The sequence below is a fragment of the Pseudophryne corroboree genome, chromosome 4, assembly GCF_028390025.1.
Source record: "Pseudophryne corroboree isolate aPseCor3 chromosome 4, aPseCor3.hap2, whole genome shotgun sequence".
Classification (NCBI taxonomy): Eukaryota; Metazoa; Chordata; class Amphibia; order Anura; family Myobatrachidae; genus Pseudophryne; species Pseudophryne corroboree.
The window spans coordinates 102,409,977-102,428,204 of NC_086447.1; the positions used below are offsets into that span (position 1 = coordinate 102,409,977).

An 18,228-nucleotide genomic window follows, 5' to 3' on the forward strand; every position below is an offset into this window, starting at 1 on the left:
ATCGAAATCCTCCTCATCGCTCACGTCCACCCCAACCTCTCCGCGATCACCTGAAAAAGAAAACAAAGCGCGGGACCCGGAAGCCACTTCCGGGGCATGCCTAGCACTCCGGGGCAAAGACGTCCCCACCTCGCGTCCGCGCTCCGTCCGTACTGGACGGTGTCCCAACTGCGCCGCGGTCGCCCCCAGGTCACGGCAAGCGCGCGCTATTCGCTGAGCCGCTGACCCCGGCTGCGTACCGGGCGCCCCCGCTTCTGTGCGCACGCCGGAAAGCCTAGCTGCCCCCGGGGATGCGGCTGCGGCCAATGGGCCCAATGCCGCCACCACCGTCGACAGAGCCGACGCCAACTCTCCGGAAGCCTCCTGACTTCCCCAAAAATCGTGGCCGGCACCGGCGGGAGCCCCCGCAGATGCCGGCGCACCTCTCCTAGCCCGTCGGCAGGCAGGCGCCGATAAGGGACCCAACGGCCAATACCCCGCCTGGCCTGCTGATGATCCGCTGGCCCCCCTGACCACGATTGGCGTGGTCCCCCACCAATCCTCTAACCCATCCTGCGCCTGCTGGCCCTCACTATCGCTGCTGTGCCTGCCACCAGCCCCCCCGCGCGTCCCCCCCCCCCCCCCCGCGCAGGCCGGAGCTTTCTCCGTCTGCAGGGAAGGCACCTCTGCGGAGCTCAGTGCTGCCGCACCCTATCCTGGGACGCCCCCGCCGCCGCTCCCCGCCGGACTACGGCTGTAAGGGAGGCAGCAGGGGAGACGTTGAAACTGGCGGTGCCGCTGCGCGCACACGTGCCCGAGCAGCGCCATTGTATGAGAGCGCGGGCGTGTGCGCGGCCCGCCGCTTCCCGCCACCGTCCTCCCAGCGTCTGGGCCACCAGGCCTCCCAGCCACCGTCCTCTCAGCGTCTGGGCCACCTGGGACCGCCGGACGAGGCCCCGCGACAGACCTCGTCCGACCCGCCGCCGCTCTCCGCCCACCCCGACCCCCTCGCCCGGCATCACTCCGCGGCCGTGACAAGGGGGACGGGTGGGGAGATGGGATGGGAGCCCCCGTAGGCCGCCCGCTCTGGCGCGCACGCGGGTGCCTGCTCCCGGCAACGGCGCCTCACCCCCCAGAGGTGGAGGTGAAGGCCGATGCCCGGCCACCTCCGGCCGGCTCCCCCGTGCCCCCGGCCCCCCCTGCCGCCCGCGGCCGGAGGTTAACACCGGACCCGAAACAAGGGGCAGGGAAGACCGGGTCCGCCCAGCCACCGCCGCGCGGGCGCCGGCGGACGGGGAACGGGCTGATGAGCCCGCAGGCCCATCCGCGGACCCAGCATCACCGCCTGCAGAGCGGTAACGAGCTGGGGTCCCGGCAGAGCGAAGGGGGTGAGAGGCGGCCATTATCCCAAGCAGTATGTGGGGGAGATGAGAGAGGAGGGTGAAACTATAACAGTGCAGTGCAAGATTGAAGACCCTAATTAGCTTAGCTAAAAAACACTAGTGCATGTGCAATTCAGCAACACTCACCAGAAGGCAAACCAGCAGCAAGAGAGACTTAGCTAGCCTATACATCCATATATATACTGATCCCTCCCTTCTCTACCATTGGCTGTACTTTTCATAACAGTTAGGTCCACCCCTCACAGGAGGTTTAACTCTCTCCATTCCTATGCCTGTCATTTCGCTCTCCGAATTTTAAGGGAAAACGTTAATTTATTCAATTATGGAATATGGCTGTAACATAACAAAATGTGGAAAAAGTGAAGCGCTGTGAATACTTTCCGGATGCATTGTATCTCTGGGTGTGATGATATCTCTTCTCTCACTTACATCATTCATTAATCTTTTTGTTATGTAGAGGATCCAGCTTTTTTGGATTCAATTTTAAATTCCTATGGACCTGCTTATTGTGGGGGTTGTCACAACACACGGTGAGATAAATCTGTAAGATTTTGACTATATAGTCAAAATCTTAAGGGAACTTGGTGCACATCTCAAGGTGTTAGACAGCTTGTGATACCGATTCGATCCCGATGCGCACTCCCGTGGGGTCGGTATCGTAAGGCTAGATCATACTTACCTACTTTGTATTTCTCCTCTCCGGGCTTCTCCCGGAGAGGAGACGCTGCAGGTTTCTTCGGGGGGTGGGGCCGAACTGTGACATAACTAAGCCCCGCCCCCGCATCAGGAAATGTCGCGGGTCCGCGGGAAGGGGGCGGGGCTAAAATGACGCAATTTGCGTCATTTTATCCCCTTCTCCACCCGACAGACCCGCGAATGCGGGAGGTTATCTCTCCATCCTGCCCGCATCACTAGGGTGCGAGCAGGATGCGGGAGACCTGCCCACTCTTCCGGGGGCGCGGGGGGCTATCCCAAAAAACGGGAGCCTCCCGCAGCTTCCGGGAGAGTAGGTAAGTATGGGCTAGATAGACTGTGCAGGCAAGTCAAACTTGACTATCTAGTACAAAGTATAGTCAAAATTGACACTTAGTCAAAATCGTACATAGACAAAACTGAAAGTACAGATAGTCAAAATCTGTGCTATCTGGGCTCTGGGGGAGTTCAAGAGGAATCGCATAGTCAGAATCGGGCATAGCAAGGATCTCACCGTGTGTACTGTGTACACACCTTTAGAGGCAGATTTACTAAACATCGGTTGATAGTAAATCTACCCACAAGTCTCGTCAGAAGGTTAGATTGTAAGTGTGGCTCTTAACCATTGATGGCTAGCAAACATCAATGGTTTGCCCCCCGATGGCGTAGGTTCGGTGATTCTCTGCTATTGATGACCGGGACCTCTGCCAGCATAATCGTTCTCGTCCTTCCTTGATTGTCCTGCCTTCTGATGAATAGCACAAGCAGGGATCTTCATCGATTGGACTAACCATCTTAGTTTCCCATCGATGGTTTCATGCCATCAATAGCAAACACCAATGGTACCATTGATGGTTAACAATTCGATGTTCATCACTAGTAGAAGGAATAAATTTGTACCTTTTGTATTATTTGGTAATGTTGAATGGTGTAATCAAAGTTCTACATGTGGCTTTATGCTTCAGTTCAAGAGCTCCATTGTTATTTTGGCCTTAAATATGTTTTTAAATCAATCCTGCAATTGCGCCTGAGATGCAAAATTGTAATGTATTATATGTAATAATCCAACTTGATTCGTGAAATCAAAAGTAGTTTTACTTGTCAAAGAAATCAAATGTTCATGCAATGTACATCAATTCATATCATGGAAATCAGCTTAAATAAAACAATTAATGAGGAAAGGGAAAACGGGAGGGGGTGGGCAGACAACGGTATTCACAGTACCAATAACAATATGAGGAGGGATTATTAGGAATAGTCTCTGGGATATCCTGATGAATGTCCACTCCGAGGGCAGCGTCCCGCTCCTCTGTTGTGTGGATATGGATTTGTGTTGGTATTATATTTTAAGAGCTTGTAAGTCCATTTGAATATTTAGCTGACAAGGTGGTGACACACGTGTAGATGTTTAACTAGAAAAAGGTCTCTTGAAGAGGGACACCCCTAGGTGGCTAGCGGGGGTACAGCTGCTGGTGCTTTAGTGTATCGACTCCGGACTGACCGTCCTCACCAGTGACCAAAATTCTTTACAGAAAGAGCAGTAAAAGTGGAATTATTACCCACACTGGCAGGGGGTGTACTATGAATGGCCGGCTGTCGGGATTCCGGCACCCAGCATCCCGACAGCCGGAATGCCGGCAGCGGGGTGAGCGCAAAAGAGCCCCTTGCGGGCACGGTATTTATTCTCCCTCCAGGGGTGTCGTGGACACCCCAAGAGGAAGAATAGTTGTCGGTATACCGGCGGTCTGGATCCCGGCGCCAGTATGCAGAGCGCCGGGATCCCGACAGCCAGTATATCGAGTGTCACCCCTGGCAGGGGTATCTGGCAAGCACTGCCCATAGTTTTTAGTATTGTGTCCTCAATGTGTCCAACACTGATACTGCTTTTGATTACACAGGCCTCTATAGATCAAAGCTATAATTGCCCAATTTCTGCTGAAAACATCCATTTTAGACGGAAATAGGGTATATTCCTATATGTATTTCTCCGGTGAAAGCTTCTCCAAGCAAACATCTCAGGATGGCGATAGTAGTTCTGGGTAATAGCAAAAATGCTTTATTCATTAAGCAAAGTTGTTGTTTTTTTTTTTTTCATTTTTTTTTTACGTTAAAATAATTGTAGTTTTCTTTCTATTATTTGCTTACAATCTGCAGAGTTTTAGCGTCTCACTGCAGTGGCGTCTGTGACTTTCTGTTTATTCTAGTATCAGCCCTTCCCTGATGTACAAGTGTATGCCTAAATGCGCAAGGGCTGTGACACCCACTCTGAGCGTATTCAGACACAACCAGAATCACTATGGAGACTTGCCCCAGCCCTATGCTAGGGGCAGAATCTCTGTCATAGTATGGCCTGCAGTGTGAGCAATTAAGCATTACAGTCTGCAACCACTCCTGAGACACGCCTCCAACCCTCCCATCGGATGGAAGATCTTTGTGAGTCTGTTTAGCCACCTCCCAGTCACCGCCCAGGAAAGTCCAATACATTCCATAGTCCGTTCTTCGCAATTAGTCTTGAGGAACGCATACACTGAGTGGATTTTTAAACCAGGGGTGGATCAAGAGCGGGGAGGGCCCATGTGCAGCTTCTCTTCGGGCCCTCCTCTCTCTCACCAGTTTTTTTTTCCACAGCAGACTCAGGAACTTGCTAAAGTCTACATGGAAACATGGCGCCCATTACAAACACGCCCACATGGTAAACATATTTATATACGTATAAACACCTCAGTGGTTTCATGCATTTTATTGAGCCCAGTAATAACCAGTCTTTGTTTGCTGTGTGAAATGTCAAGTAGGAGCAAACAATTAGTAGACATTTCGGTTAATAACAAAGAGCTTGGTAATATTGGACATTTTCCAGCCTGACCCAAACCTACTCGTGAGTACAGGATGGCAAAGCCTTCAGAGAGGGCCATTACGGGAGCAGACTGTGCTGTTGGTGCGTGTTATGATTACATAGGCTCCTCAGCAGCCATCGCTTGACAGGAACTTTTCCCAGATGCTGCACATAATTAGGACATTTTGTTCCATAGCAGGAAATATTCTTCACTAAAGTTTACGATTCAGTGATAGCACTGGAGAGCATTTAACCAGGTCATTTAAACTTAGACAACAAAGATTACTCTTCATTTTACTTGGGTATGTTATTGTATTAAATCTTCATTGAAAGCAATCTTGGCTAAAGCAGATGCATTCTCCGGTCTATTAATTAGGCCTCCCAAGTTGCTTCCTTTGTAAAGAAATAAGTTCCTTTGCTTGGGTTCTTTTTTTTTTTTTTTTTGCTTTTCCTAAAAGTGGCTGTAGACTCTCTGCAGGGGACATACTGCTTTGTTTTCAGCTATAAGTATTAGCGAGAGCGGCCATTTTGTTGAATCTGTCAAAGCCACAGGAAGAGGAAACAATTGCAGCATTTCCACGTCTATGATCTAAGCTGGTGGTTCTCAAACTCTGTCCTCAAAACACACTCACAAGCCAGGTTTTAAGGATGCCCAGGTTTGAGCACAGATGGGTAAATAAAAATGATTGAAGTACTAATTTACGGACTGATTCAGAGGCTTTCAAAGAAGCTGCTGCATCTTTTGGCGGTTGCCTGTCTGTGACTTTATGCAAATGTGGCTAAGAAGTCATTCGATGGGGTATATCAGTACAAGGACTAAGATGCCCACTTTCAGCATCCATTCACAGGGGGAGATGTATTAAGCCTTGTAGAGTGATAAAGTACTAGCCAATCAGCTTCTAACTGCCTTGTTTTGGGCTGTGTTTGAAAAATGATAGTTAGGAGCTGTCCAAGGCTTAGTACATAGAACCCTAAGTCACGTGCTAAAGCATAGATCGCCTTAAAACCTGGATTGTTAGTAAGTTTTGAGGACCGAGTTTTAGAAGCCAAGGTTGTCCATCCAGAGGCCTATGGGCCAGTCCCAATTATGCTAATCAGCAGAATTTGCTATCCTTTTACTAGCATGCTGGGGGCCGCCCATCGCTGCGCAAGGCCGCCCAGCATGCTGACCGGAGCCGCCTCCTCTTCAACAAGCAGAAATTGCGAGTGATCGCAATTTTTGCTTGTTAGCAGAAATACTGGAAGCCTCCTGCCGACGCAGCTTGGCTGTGCCCACAGGAGACCCGCCGCTTTCTCCCAGATCACGGCGGCTGCATGTGATGTCACACTGCCGCCGTGATCACGCCCACGACACGCCCTCATTCAGCTAACTCTGCCCCCGTTAGCACCGCCCCGGCAACGCTCCGTCTCCTCCCTGGAAACGGAGCATTGCCCGCCCGCACCGTGTCTGATTGACAGGCAGAGGCGATAGCATTTTCTGCGGTCCCCCGCAGAAAGTGCGGGTGCATGCGCTAATTCTGCGTGTCTTTCTAGGTCATTAGTGCATAATGGTTACACAAGCTAGACTCGAACATAACCACATTGCCCATATTACAGGGGTTATAGTACTCTATGGTTGGAGTACTACTACTGTGTGAAATAAAGAAGGTGTGGTTTCCTGATATGTACAACATTCCCTGGTTGTCTCATATATCCTCTTAGTCTATAAAGTTATATACAGTATATATTTTACCTTTATCTGCGGATGTGATTGTGTTTTTGCTAGATTAACTTCAGTACGGAATGTTATGTCCATAACCTCCATATAAAATTAAATCTTACCTCCACATTGTCCAATTATTCCAGGACCAAGATAGTAAAGAAGAAAGTCACCGCTAAGAGCACTGAAGACCTCAGGACCAAGCCAAGGCCCATGATGGGTCTGTTCACTGATGAAGTGGATCCAGATTCCGAGCTGTTTGCACCAAATGCAACAACTTTTTCCACCAACAAGAAAACCACAATGGCTTCAGATGGTGAGCGTGCCTCTTAATGTAAAACTGTAGATAAATACAAGGCTGTCTAATCGTTGGAGATATAAATGTAAAAGAATAGATGTATGGATTGATTAGGGAACATGCGTAGCTTTAGAAGGGCAAATTCCATTTTTAAAGCAATATTTCTTAAAAGATAGTGAGAGGGTTGCGATAGGCCGCTGTGTCTGCTGCATTTCTTCCAGCCCTTGCTGCAAATATGGTTCAGTTTAACAGCATAGTAAACTGTTGTACTATGGGGGTCATTCCGACCCGATAGCCCGCTGCACTTCTTCGCAGCCGTGCGATTGGGTCGGAACTGCACATGCGCGGCAGCCGCATTGCGCACCTGCGTAGTTGCCCAGCGACAGGGACAACGACGAAAGTGATCGCAGCGGTGATCGCAAGAATATTGACAGGCGGAAGGCGTTCCGGGGCGAATACTCACTGTTTTCTGGGAGTGGTGAGTCCAACACAGGCGTGTCCAGGAATTTGCAGGGTGGGTGTCTGACATCAACTCCGGGACCAGTCACGCTGAAGACATCGCAGCCAGTGAGTATGTCAGGATCTACTTAGAAACTGCACAAACTCTTTTTGCATAGCACAACTGCACAAGCGTTCGCAGCCTTGCTATGCAAAAAATCCCTCCCCCATAGACGGCGACTAGTCGATCGTACGGGCTGCAAAAAGCAGTTCTGGTAATAACTTCCTATTTGCCGATAGAGTTAGGGCGGCGGCTGGTCGTGCTGTGGCTGTATGTAGTGCAGAACATGTAATCCCAGAATGTCATAACAGAAGTGATATATGAGTCTCCGCCGTATGGGTTTGTCTCTGTCTGGTATAGAGCTGGAGATGTGTTGCAGATGGGAAAATACCAGGGAGGTGAACGTCTATATCATACACAGGCTACCATACGGCTCCATCCGATTTCTCACAGGACTCTGTAGGGACTGCTCATATAGTTACTGCCAACAGCTGGTAAACTGGCAGTGTGTGGTGCATCTATTACCCAGTGGTTAGTGTACAATACAGTGGTCATTGCCTGGTGGCCAGTTTAGCATATAGAACCCAGTTCTTTTTGACCAGTATACAATGCAGTCTAACCCCCCAGTGATCAGCGTTTAATACGGAGCCCAGCCCCTGGGGATCCATATACAATACAGAGCCAATAGCCCTGGTGTTAAGTATACAATGCAGAGCCCAGTCCCTGGTGATCAGTATACAATGCAGAGCCCAGTCCCTGGTGATCAGTATACAATGCAGAGCCCAGTCCCTGGTGATCAGTATACAATGCAGAGCCCAGTCCCTGGTGATCAGTATACAGTGCAGAGCCCAGTCCCTGGATATCCGTATTCAGTGTGGAGCCCAGTCCCTGGTAATCAGTGTGTAATGCGGAGCCTGGTCCCTGGTGATCAGTGTATAATGCGGAGCCTGGTCCCTGGTGATCAGTGTGTAATGCAGAGCCCAGTCCCTGGTGATCAGTATACAATGCAGAGCCCTGTCCCTTGTGATCAGTATACAATGCAGAGCCCAGTCCCTGGTGATCAGTATACAATGCAGAGCCAAGAGCCCTAGTGGTAAGTATACAATGCAGAGCCCATTCCCTGGATATCAGTATTCAGTGTTGAGCCCAGTCCCTGTATAATGCAGAGCCTGGTCCCTTGTGATCAGTGTGTAATGCGGAGCCTGGTCCCTGGTATCAGTGTATAATGCAGAGCCTGGTCCCTGGTATCAGTGTATAATGCGGAACTTGGTCTCTGGTGATCAGTGTACAATGAGGAATTTGGTCCCTGGTGATCAGTGTACAATGTAAAACTTGGTCCCTGGTGATCAGTGTATAATGTGGAACTTGGTCCCTGGTGATCAGTGTATAATGTGGAACTTGGTCCCTGGTGATCAGTGTACAATGAGGAACTTGGTCCCTGGTGATCAGTGTACAATGTAAAACTTGGTCCCTTGTGATCAGTGTATAATGTGGAACTTGGTCCCTGGTGATCAGTGTACAATGTGGAACTTGGTCCCTGGTGATCAGTGTACAGTGTAAAACTTGGTCCCTGGTAATCAGTGTACAATGTGGAACTTGGTCCCTGGTAATCAGTGTACAATGTGGAACTTGGTCCCTGGTGATCAGTGTACAATGTAAAACTTGGTCCCTGGTGATCAGTGTACAATGAGGAACTTGGTCCCTGGTGATCAGTGTACAATGTAAAACTTGGTCCCTTGTGATCAGTGTATAATGTGGAACTTGGTCCCTGGTAATCAGTGTACAATGTGGAACTTGGTCCCTGGTAATCAGTGTATAATGTGGAACTTGGTCCCTGGTGATCAGTGTACAATGAGGAACTTGGTCCCTGGTGATCAGTGTACAATGTAAAACTTGGTCCCTTGTGATCAGTGTATAATGTGGAACTTGGTCCCTGGTGATCAGTGTACAATGTGGAACTTGGTCCCTGGTGATCAGTGTACAGTGTAAAACTTGGTCCCTGGTAATCAGTGTACAATGTAAAACTTGGTCCCTTGTGATCAGTGTATAATGTGGAACTTGGTCCCTGGTGATCAGTGTACAATGTGGAACTTGGTCCCTGGTGATCAGTGTACAGTGTAAAACTTGGTCCCTGGTAATCAGTGTACAATGTGGAACTTGGTCCCTGGTAATCAGTGTACAATGTGGAACTTGGTCCCTGGTGATCAGTGTACAATGTAAAACTTGGTCCCTGGTGATAAGTGTACAATGTGGAACTTGGTCCCTGGTGATCAGTGTACAATGAGGAACTTGGTCCCTGGTGATCAGTGTACAATGTAAAACTTGGTCCCTTGTGATCAGTGTATAATGTGGAACTTGGTCCCTGGTGATCAGTGTACAATGTGGAACTTGGTCCCTGGTAATCAGTGTACAATGTGGAACTTGGTCCCTGGTAATCAGTGTACATTGTGGAACTTGGTCCCTGGTGATCAGTGTACAATGTAAAACTTGGTCCCTGGTAATCAGTGTACAATGTGGAACTTGGTCCCTGGTAATCAGTGTACAATGTGGAACTTGGTCCCTGGTAATCAGTGTACAATGTGGAACTTGGTCCCTTGTGATCAGTGTATAATGTGGAACTTGGTCCCTGGTAATCTGTGTACAATGTGGAACTTGGTCCCTGGTAATCAGTGTACAATGTGGAACTTGGTCCCTTGTGATCAGTGTACAATGTAAAACTTGGTCCCTGGTAATCAGTGTACAATGTGGAACTTGGTCCCTTGTGATCAGTGTATAATGTGGAACTTGGTCCCTGGTGATCAGTGTACAATGTAAAACTTGGTCCCTTGTGATCAGTGTATAATGTGGAACTTGGTCCCTGGTGATCAGTGTACAATGTGGAACTTGGTCCCTGGTGATCAGTGTACAATGTAAAACTTGGTCCCTGGTAATCAGGGTACAATGTGGAACTTGGTCCCTGGTAATCAGTGTACAATGTGGAACTTGGTCCCTGGTGATCAGTGTACAATGTAAAACTTGGTCCCTGGTGATAAGTGTACAATGTGGAACTTGGTCCCTGGTGATCAGTGTACAATGAGGAACTTGGTCCCTGGTGATCAGTGTACAATGTAAAACTTGGTCCCTTGTGATCAGTGTATAATGTGGAACTTGGTCCCTGGTGATCAGTGTACAATGTAAAACTTGGTCCCTTGTGATCAGTGTATAATGTGGAACTTGGTCCCTGGTGATCAGTGTACAATGTAAAACTTGGTCCCTTGTGATCAGTGTATAATGTGGAACTTGGTCCCTGGTGATCAGTGTACAATGTGGAACTTGGTCCCTGGTGATCAGTGTACAATGTAAAACTTGGTCCCTGGTAATCAGTGTACAATGTGGAACTTGGTCCCTGGTAATCAGTGTACAATGTGGAACTTGGTCCCTGGTGATCAGTGTACAATGTAAAACTTGGTCCCTGGTGATAAGTGTACAATGTGGAACTTGGTCCCTGGTGATCAGTGTACAATGAGGAACTTGGTCCCTGGTGATCAGTGTACAATGTAAAACTTGGTCCCTTGTGATCAGTGTATAATGTGGAACTTGGTCCCTGGTGATCAGTGTACAATGTGGAACTTGGTCCCTGGTAATCAGTGTACAATGTGGAACTTGGTCCCTGGTAATCAGTGTACAATGTGGAACTTGGTCCCTGGTAATCAGTTTACAATGTGGAACTTGGTCCCTGGTGATCAGTGTACAATGTAAAACTTGGTCCCTGGTAATCAGTGTACAATGTGGAACTTGGTCCCTGGTAATCAGTGTACAATGTGGAACTTGGTCCCTTGTGATCAGTGTATAATGTGGAACTTGGTCCCTGGTAATCAGTGTACAATGTGGAACTTGGTCCCTGGTAATCAGTGTACAATGTGGAACTTGGTCCCTGGTGATCAGTGTACAATGTAAAACTTGGTCCCTGGTGATCAGTGTACAATGTGGAACTTGGTCCCTGGTAATCAGTGTACAATGTGGAACTTGGTCCCTGCTAATCAGTGTACAATGTGGAACTTGGTCCCTTGTGATCAGTGTATAATGTGGAACTTGGTCCCTGGTAATCAGTGTACAATGTGGAACTTGGTCCCTTGTGATCAGTGTATAATGTGGAACTTGGTCCCTGGTGATCAGTGTACAATGTAAAACTTGGTCCCTTGTGATCAGTGTATAATGTGGAACTTGGTCCCTGGTGATCAGTGTACAATGTGGAACTTGGTCCCTGGTAATCAGTGTACAATGTAAAACTTGGTCCCTGGTAATCAGTGTACAATGTAAAACTTGGTCCCTGGTAATCAGTGTACAATGTGAAACTTGGTCCCTGGTGATCACTGTATAATGCGGAACTTGGTCCCTGGTGATCACTGTATAATGCGGAACTCGGTCCCTGGTGATCACTGTATAATGCGGAACTCGGTCCCTGGTGATCAGTGTATAATGCGGAACTCTGTCCCTGGTGATCAGTTTGCAGTGTATAGAAATACATGACTGGTGGACAATGCTGGCTAACCAAGTATGATTTAAATTGACCTGTAGCCAGTGATACATTGTCAGTGTCTACATTACAACATAATAATACATTCTTATTAATAATATTTCTCCACAAAAATATCATACTGTAACAGATTTATGTGGTGCAGAATTCTGGGTAGAAGTGCACAGATTACTGATATCGCACACTCCCCCCTCCCCTCTTTGATATTTATGTCTATGTGACCAGCGAGTGCTGAGGCTTGTGAGCAGGGACACGCTGTAGTGTTAGTGGAACACCAGCAGTTTAGTTGTGCGGGGAGCATGAGTAAGTGTGCAGCAGGCTGCACCATGGCAGCTGAATTGCAGAGCTGCTGCCTGTGGCTCTTTACAGAAGCACAGGAAAATAAGGCATAACATGTCATTGTTATGTTAATGCTGATGACAGGGCACTACCCTATTTTTAAGAGAACAGAACATACAAACAAACCTTTAATGATGGAGTTTGCTCATTAGCTGGAGGAATATTAATGAAAGAAATGAAGAGGGCTGGGTGCTGAGACAAAGTCTTCCATCCCACTACAGCTTTAGCTGGGACGTGATAAAGTCTCCTCTGACCCGTCATTCATCTGGGCCAGCAAAACAACCCCCCCCCCCTCCCCCCCCCGGACAACCTGCAGCCAGAAAGTCCATGTGATATGAAATTACACTTCAGATGTCCCATGTGATTCAGATTTACAGAGTCTGCTCAGATTATCACTTGTTATGTATTAAGTAGAGATGAGCGGGTTCGGTTCCCAGAGAACCGAACCCCCCCCCCCCGAACTTCAAGTTCCGAGTCGGGAACTGAGTCCGGCTCAGGACTTCCCACCAGACTCGTAAACCAGAACGAGGCAAAACGTCATCATCCCGCTCTCGGATTCTCGTGGGTTATGGATTCCATATAAGGAGCCGCGCGTCGCCGCCATTTTCATTCCGGACTTGGAGAGTGAGGGAGACAGACTTCTGTCTCTCTCTGTGGGTGGTGGGGTCGGGTGGGGTTAGTGTGTGCTCTCTAGGGGTGCTGCAGCTGTCACTGTGGTGTACCTGTGCTCTTAGGGAGGCTGCAGCTGTACATGGGTGTTGTTGCTGTCCTGGCTGTCACTGTGTTGTACAGGGGGCAGGGGCTCTGTCCTCCTGTATGCTGTAAAAATTCAGAATAGAAGCACACTAGCCCTGTATGGTGTGAAAATACAGGGGTGATGGCCCAGTCTTGTATGCTGTAATAATTCTGGGGTGCAGTTGTTAAAATAAAGGCACACTGGTCCTGTATGCTGTAAAAATGCAGGGGTGCAGTTGTTAAAATAAAATCACACTGGTCCTGTATGCTGTAAAAATTCAGGCATGCAGTTGTTCAAATAAAAGCACACTGGTCCTGTATGCTGTAAAAATTCAGGGGTGTTGGCGTTAAAATAAAAGCACATTGGCCCTGTTTGCTGTAAAAAATTCAGGAGTGCAGTTGTTAAAATAAAAGCACACTGGTCCTGTATGCTGTATAAATACAGGGGTGCTGGCCCTGTCTTGTATGCTGTAAAAATTCAGGGGTGCAGTTGTTAAAATAAAAGCACACTGGTCCTGTATGCTGTGAAAATACATGGGTGCTGGCCCAGTCTTGTATGTTGTAATAATTCAAGGGTACTTCTGTTGTTAAAATAAAAGCACACTGGTCCTGTATGCTGTATACAATGGTGCTGTGAAAATAAAGGGGCACTGTCCTGTGAAATGGAGAACAACAATTTAGAGGGACAAGTAGTGGTAGATCAGGAACCACTTCCAGTTCCTAGTACTAGTGCTGAAGCCACCAGTCATGACATTGACGATGCAATTCCATCAACGTCGTCTGCTAAGGCCGATGCCCAATGTCATAGAGGGCATGTAAAATCCAAGAAGCAAAAATTAATAATCAGAAAAAAAAAGAAATTATCTGATGAGAAACGTAAAATTGGCAATATGCCATTCACGGCACGAAGTGGCAAGGAAAGGCTAAGGCCTTGGCCTATGTTCATGACTGGTGGCTCAGCTTCTCATGAGGATGAAAGCCCTCCTCCCTCTCGAAAAATGAAAAAAAATTAAGCTTGTTAAAGCACTGGAGAAAAACAACTGTTCGTTCAGAGATATCACAAATCCCCAAGGAGAGTCCAAGTGTGTCCACGGTTGCGATGTCTAGGCCTGACCATCCCAAGACTGAATGAAAGAGGAGGCTCCTACCACCATTTGCATGCCCCCTGCAAGTGCTGGGAGGAGCACCGCCAGTCCAGTTGCTGATACGGAGATTGAGAATGGCACTGTAGACGTACACCAGGAGGAGGAAGTTGACGATGAGGATTCTGATGGTGATATGGTTTGTTTGTTTGTTTGTTTAAATAAGGCACCAGTGGAGACAGTTGTTGTCCATGGGATGAGAAAGGCCATTGTCATGCCTTGGCAAAATACCAAAAAAGCCACCTCTTCAGTGTGGAATTATTTCTCCACAAACCCGGACAACAGGTGTCAAGCTGTGTGTTGCCTTTGTCAATCGGTAATAAGTAGAGATGTGCGGCTGGCACTTTTCGTGTTTTGGTTTTGGGTCTAATTCCACTTTTGTGTTTTGGTTTTGGCTTGGTTTTGCCAAAACCATCCTTTCGTGTTTTGGTTTTGGATCTGGATGATTTAAAAAAAAAAAACATAAAAATGGCTAAAATCACAGAATTTGGTGGTAATTTTGATCCTACGGTATTATTAACCTCAATGACATTAATTTCCACTCATTTCCAGTCTATTCTGAACACCTCACAATATTGTTTTTAGGCCAAAAGGTTGCACCAAGGTTACTGGATGACTAAGCTAAGCGACACAAGTGGACAACACAAACACCTGGCCCATCTAGGAGTGGAATTATACGTCAAAAATACTGGAATTATACGTCCAAATCACTGGAATTATACGTCCAAATCACTGGAATTATACGGCAAAATCACTGCAATTAAATGGCAAAATCACTGGAATTATACGTCCAGGTCACTGGAATTATACGTCCAAATCACTGGAATTATACGTCCAAATCACTGGAATTATACGTCCAAATCACTGGAATGAAATGGCAGTACCACTGGACATATATGGAAGTGTCAGACAGGATGGCGCTTTAAAAAATAGTCCCCAAACAGCACATGATGCAAAGAAGAAAAAGAGGTGCAAGATGGAATTGTCCTTGGGCCCTCCCACCCACCCTTATGTTGTATAAACAGGACATGCACACTTTAACAAACCCATCATTTCAACGACAGGGTCTGCCACACGACTGTGACTGAAATGACTGGTTGGTTTGGGCCCCCACCAAAAAAGAAGCAATCAATCTCTCCTTGCACAAACTGGCTCTACAGAGGTAAGATGTCGACCTCATCCTCATCCTCCAATTCCTCACCCCTTTCACTGTGTACATCCCCCTCCTCACAGGGTATTAATTCGTCCCCACTGGAATCCACCATCACAGGTCCCTTTGAACCCTGTCGCTGAAATGATGGGTTTGTTAAAGTGTGCATGTCCTGTTTATACAACATAACGGTGGGTGGGAATGACAAGTCCATCTTGCACCTCTTTTACTTCTTTGCATCATGTGCTCTTTGGGGCCTAGTTTTTAAAAGTGCCATCCTGTCTGACACTGCAGTGCCACTCCTAGATGGGCCAGGTGTTTGTGCCGCACACTTGTGTCGCTTAGCTTAGTCATCCAGCGACCTCGGTGCAAATTTTTGGCCTAAAAACAACATTGTGAGGTGTGAGGTGTTCAGAATAGACTGGAAATAAGTGGAAATGAATGTTATTGAGGTTAATAATACTGTAGGATCAAAATTACTCCCAGATTCTGTGATTTTAGCTGTTTTTATGTTTTTTCAAAAATCATCTAGATCCAAAACCCGAAAGGATGGTTTTGGCAAAACCAATCCAGATCCAAAACACGAGCGGGGATCAAGATCCAAAACCAAAACACGAAAAGTGTCCGCCGCTCATCTCTAGTGTTAAGCTATTTACACAGCGCTTTACAGAGAATGTGCTGTATCAGTCATTCGCATCCGTCCCTGCCCCAGGGGAGCTTACAATCTATATTCCCTATCACATCTGTACTAATAAAGTACCAACCAATCAGCTTCTGTCATTTTTCAAACACAGCCTGTAACATGGCAGTTAGGAGCTGATTGGTTGGTACTTTATCTCTCTCCGCTTTCTCTCTCTCTCTCTCTAAGGGGAGATGTACTAAGCGTTAAAGATAAAGCTGAGAGAGCTAAAGTATCAGGCAATCAGCTCCTATCTGCCATATTACAGGCTGTGTGTTTAAAAAATTACAGCTGGGAGCTGATTGGCTGGTACTTTATTTCTGTCCACTTTATTACTCTCCAATGCTTAATACATCTCACCCATGCACTCTAGTACGTTTTTATTGTGTGGGAGGAAACAAACGCAAACATGGGGGGGGGGGGGGGGGGGAGAGAATACAAACTCCACACACATAGTACCTTGGTCAGGACTTGATCTAATGACCTCAGTAATACTACCCACTATGCCAACCATGTTGTCCATTAATACACTCTCTATAACATCATTACATAGATCTATGAATCCTATAGATGTAAATAAGTGATTTCACACACACAGGTTTAGGCAAACATGGACATTGAAATGTTTCAGTTAATTATTTAGCTCCATGTAATGCAGGGCCTTAATTATTCTGACCATAATATCCCTTTAAACTGGGACACTAATGAATTACACAGGTTCTGTGGCTGGCTGACTTCAAGTCTGTATGTCACCTTGTTTTATTCAGCCCCAGAACCTGTGTCATTTATGAGTGTCCCAGTTTAAAGGGATATTATGGTCAGCCTACCTTAATACATATTGGGGGTCATTCCGAGTTGATCGCACGTAGCAACTTTTTGCTGCTCGTTTGCATAGCAACTTTTTGCTGCTCATGCGATCAACTTGACGCTGCCTATGGGGGAGTGTATTTTAGCATAGCAGGGATGCGAACGCTTGTTCAGCCCTGCTATGCTAAAAAAGTTTCACTCAAAACAAGACCAGGGTAAGAGTTACTTACCCTGTGCGACGGATCCAGAGATGAAGGTCCCGGTCCTGACGTCAGACATCCGCCCTCCGTTCGCCTGGACACGCCTGCGTTCTTCTGACCACTCTCCGAAAACTTCTGGAAACGGTGAGTATCCGCCCCGAAACACCTCCCGCCTGTCCATCTTCTTGCGATCGCCGCTGCAATCACATTTGTCGCTGGTGGCGTCGCCAGGCAACGACGCACGTGCGCAATGCGCACACCGTTCATGCGCATTTCTGACCTGTTCGCACCGCAGCGTGCGAACGGGTCGGAATGACTCCCACTGTGGTTTAGCAGAGGACCTGTTATACTACTGATGTAAGTTATGTTGTATCACCACGTAACATCATATGTCCTATATCGTTTGGTTTCTAGATATCAAATTATTTGAAGAACAGGACCTGGGAGGGCCGGTGAGACTGGGAGATTCTCTTCTGCTTCCGTCCGCCTGCAGCAGTGACCCTTTGTTCAAACCATCCACCCCAGAGAACACGGATGACTTATTCAGGTGATCATATCTGGGGTTCTGCAGATCAATGCGCTGTTCCATTATTCCACTGCCCTGTTCCTGCTATTTTCCATCACATGCACAAAGTCAGTGTTTGTAATAAGCTCATTGGATATTATTATTATTATTATTATTATTATTATCATCCTTTATTTATATGGCGCCACAAGGGTTCCGCAGCGCCCAATTACAGAGTACATATACACATAATCAAAACAGGAAAACAGCAACTTACAGTTGAAGACAATATAGGACAAGTACAGGGTAAATAAACATAGTTACATCAGCAGATGACACTGGAATAAGTATCAGGTGGCAGAAGACTGCTGGATGTGGTACAGTTGAAGATTATTAAAGTAAGAAAAAGGATAAGCACATGAGGGAAGAGGGCCCTGCTCATGAGAGCTTACATTCTAAAGGGGAGGGGTAGACAGACAGGGGTGACACAGATGGGGTACATAGAGAGCGTGGAACAAAGGGTTAGGATGAGATTTGGCTGGGTTTGGTAAAGAAGTATACATGCAGGTGGTTATAATGGTATTGTTCATACAAATTTATACGGATCTTACACTTTCCTGTTATACTGTATTTGTGGCAATAGAGATAACTTTTAATGCTTACATTATAAAGCTTGTTCTAAGAGCAGTAAAATTCCTAAATACTGACTATACATGCATAAATAAGAGACACATTGCTACATGGTGTAGCA

The 18,228-nt window shown here is 47.1% G+C and overlaps 1 protein-coding gene across 3 annotated transcripts in view; it reads left to right on the forward strand.

The window, feature by feature from the left end:
- HS1BP3 (HCLS1 binding protein 3) overlaps positions 1 to 18,228 on the forward strand; it is a 152,397-nt gene that overhangs the window by 132,664 nt on the left and 1,505 nt on the right. For all 3 annotated transcript variants that reach the window (XM_063915319.1, XM_063915318.1, XM_063915320.1), the window contains 2 exons: positions 6,754 to 6,923; positions 17,387 to 17,519. In XM_063915319.1, the coding sequence (XP_063771389.1) occupies positions 6,754 to 6,923; positions 17,387 to 17,519 (303 nt within the window). The remainder of the gene's footprint in view (positions 1 to 6,753; positions 6,924 to 17,386; positions 17,520 to 18,228) is intronic.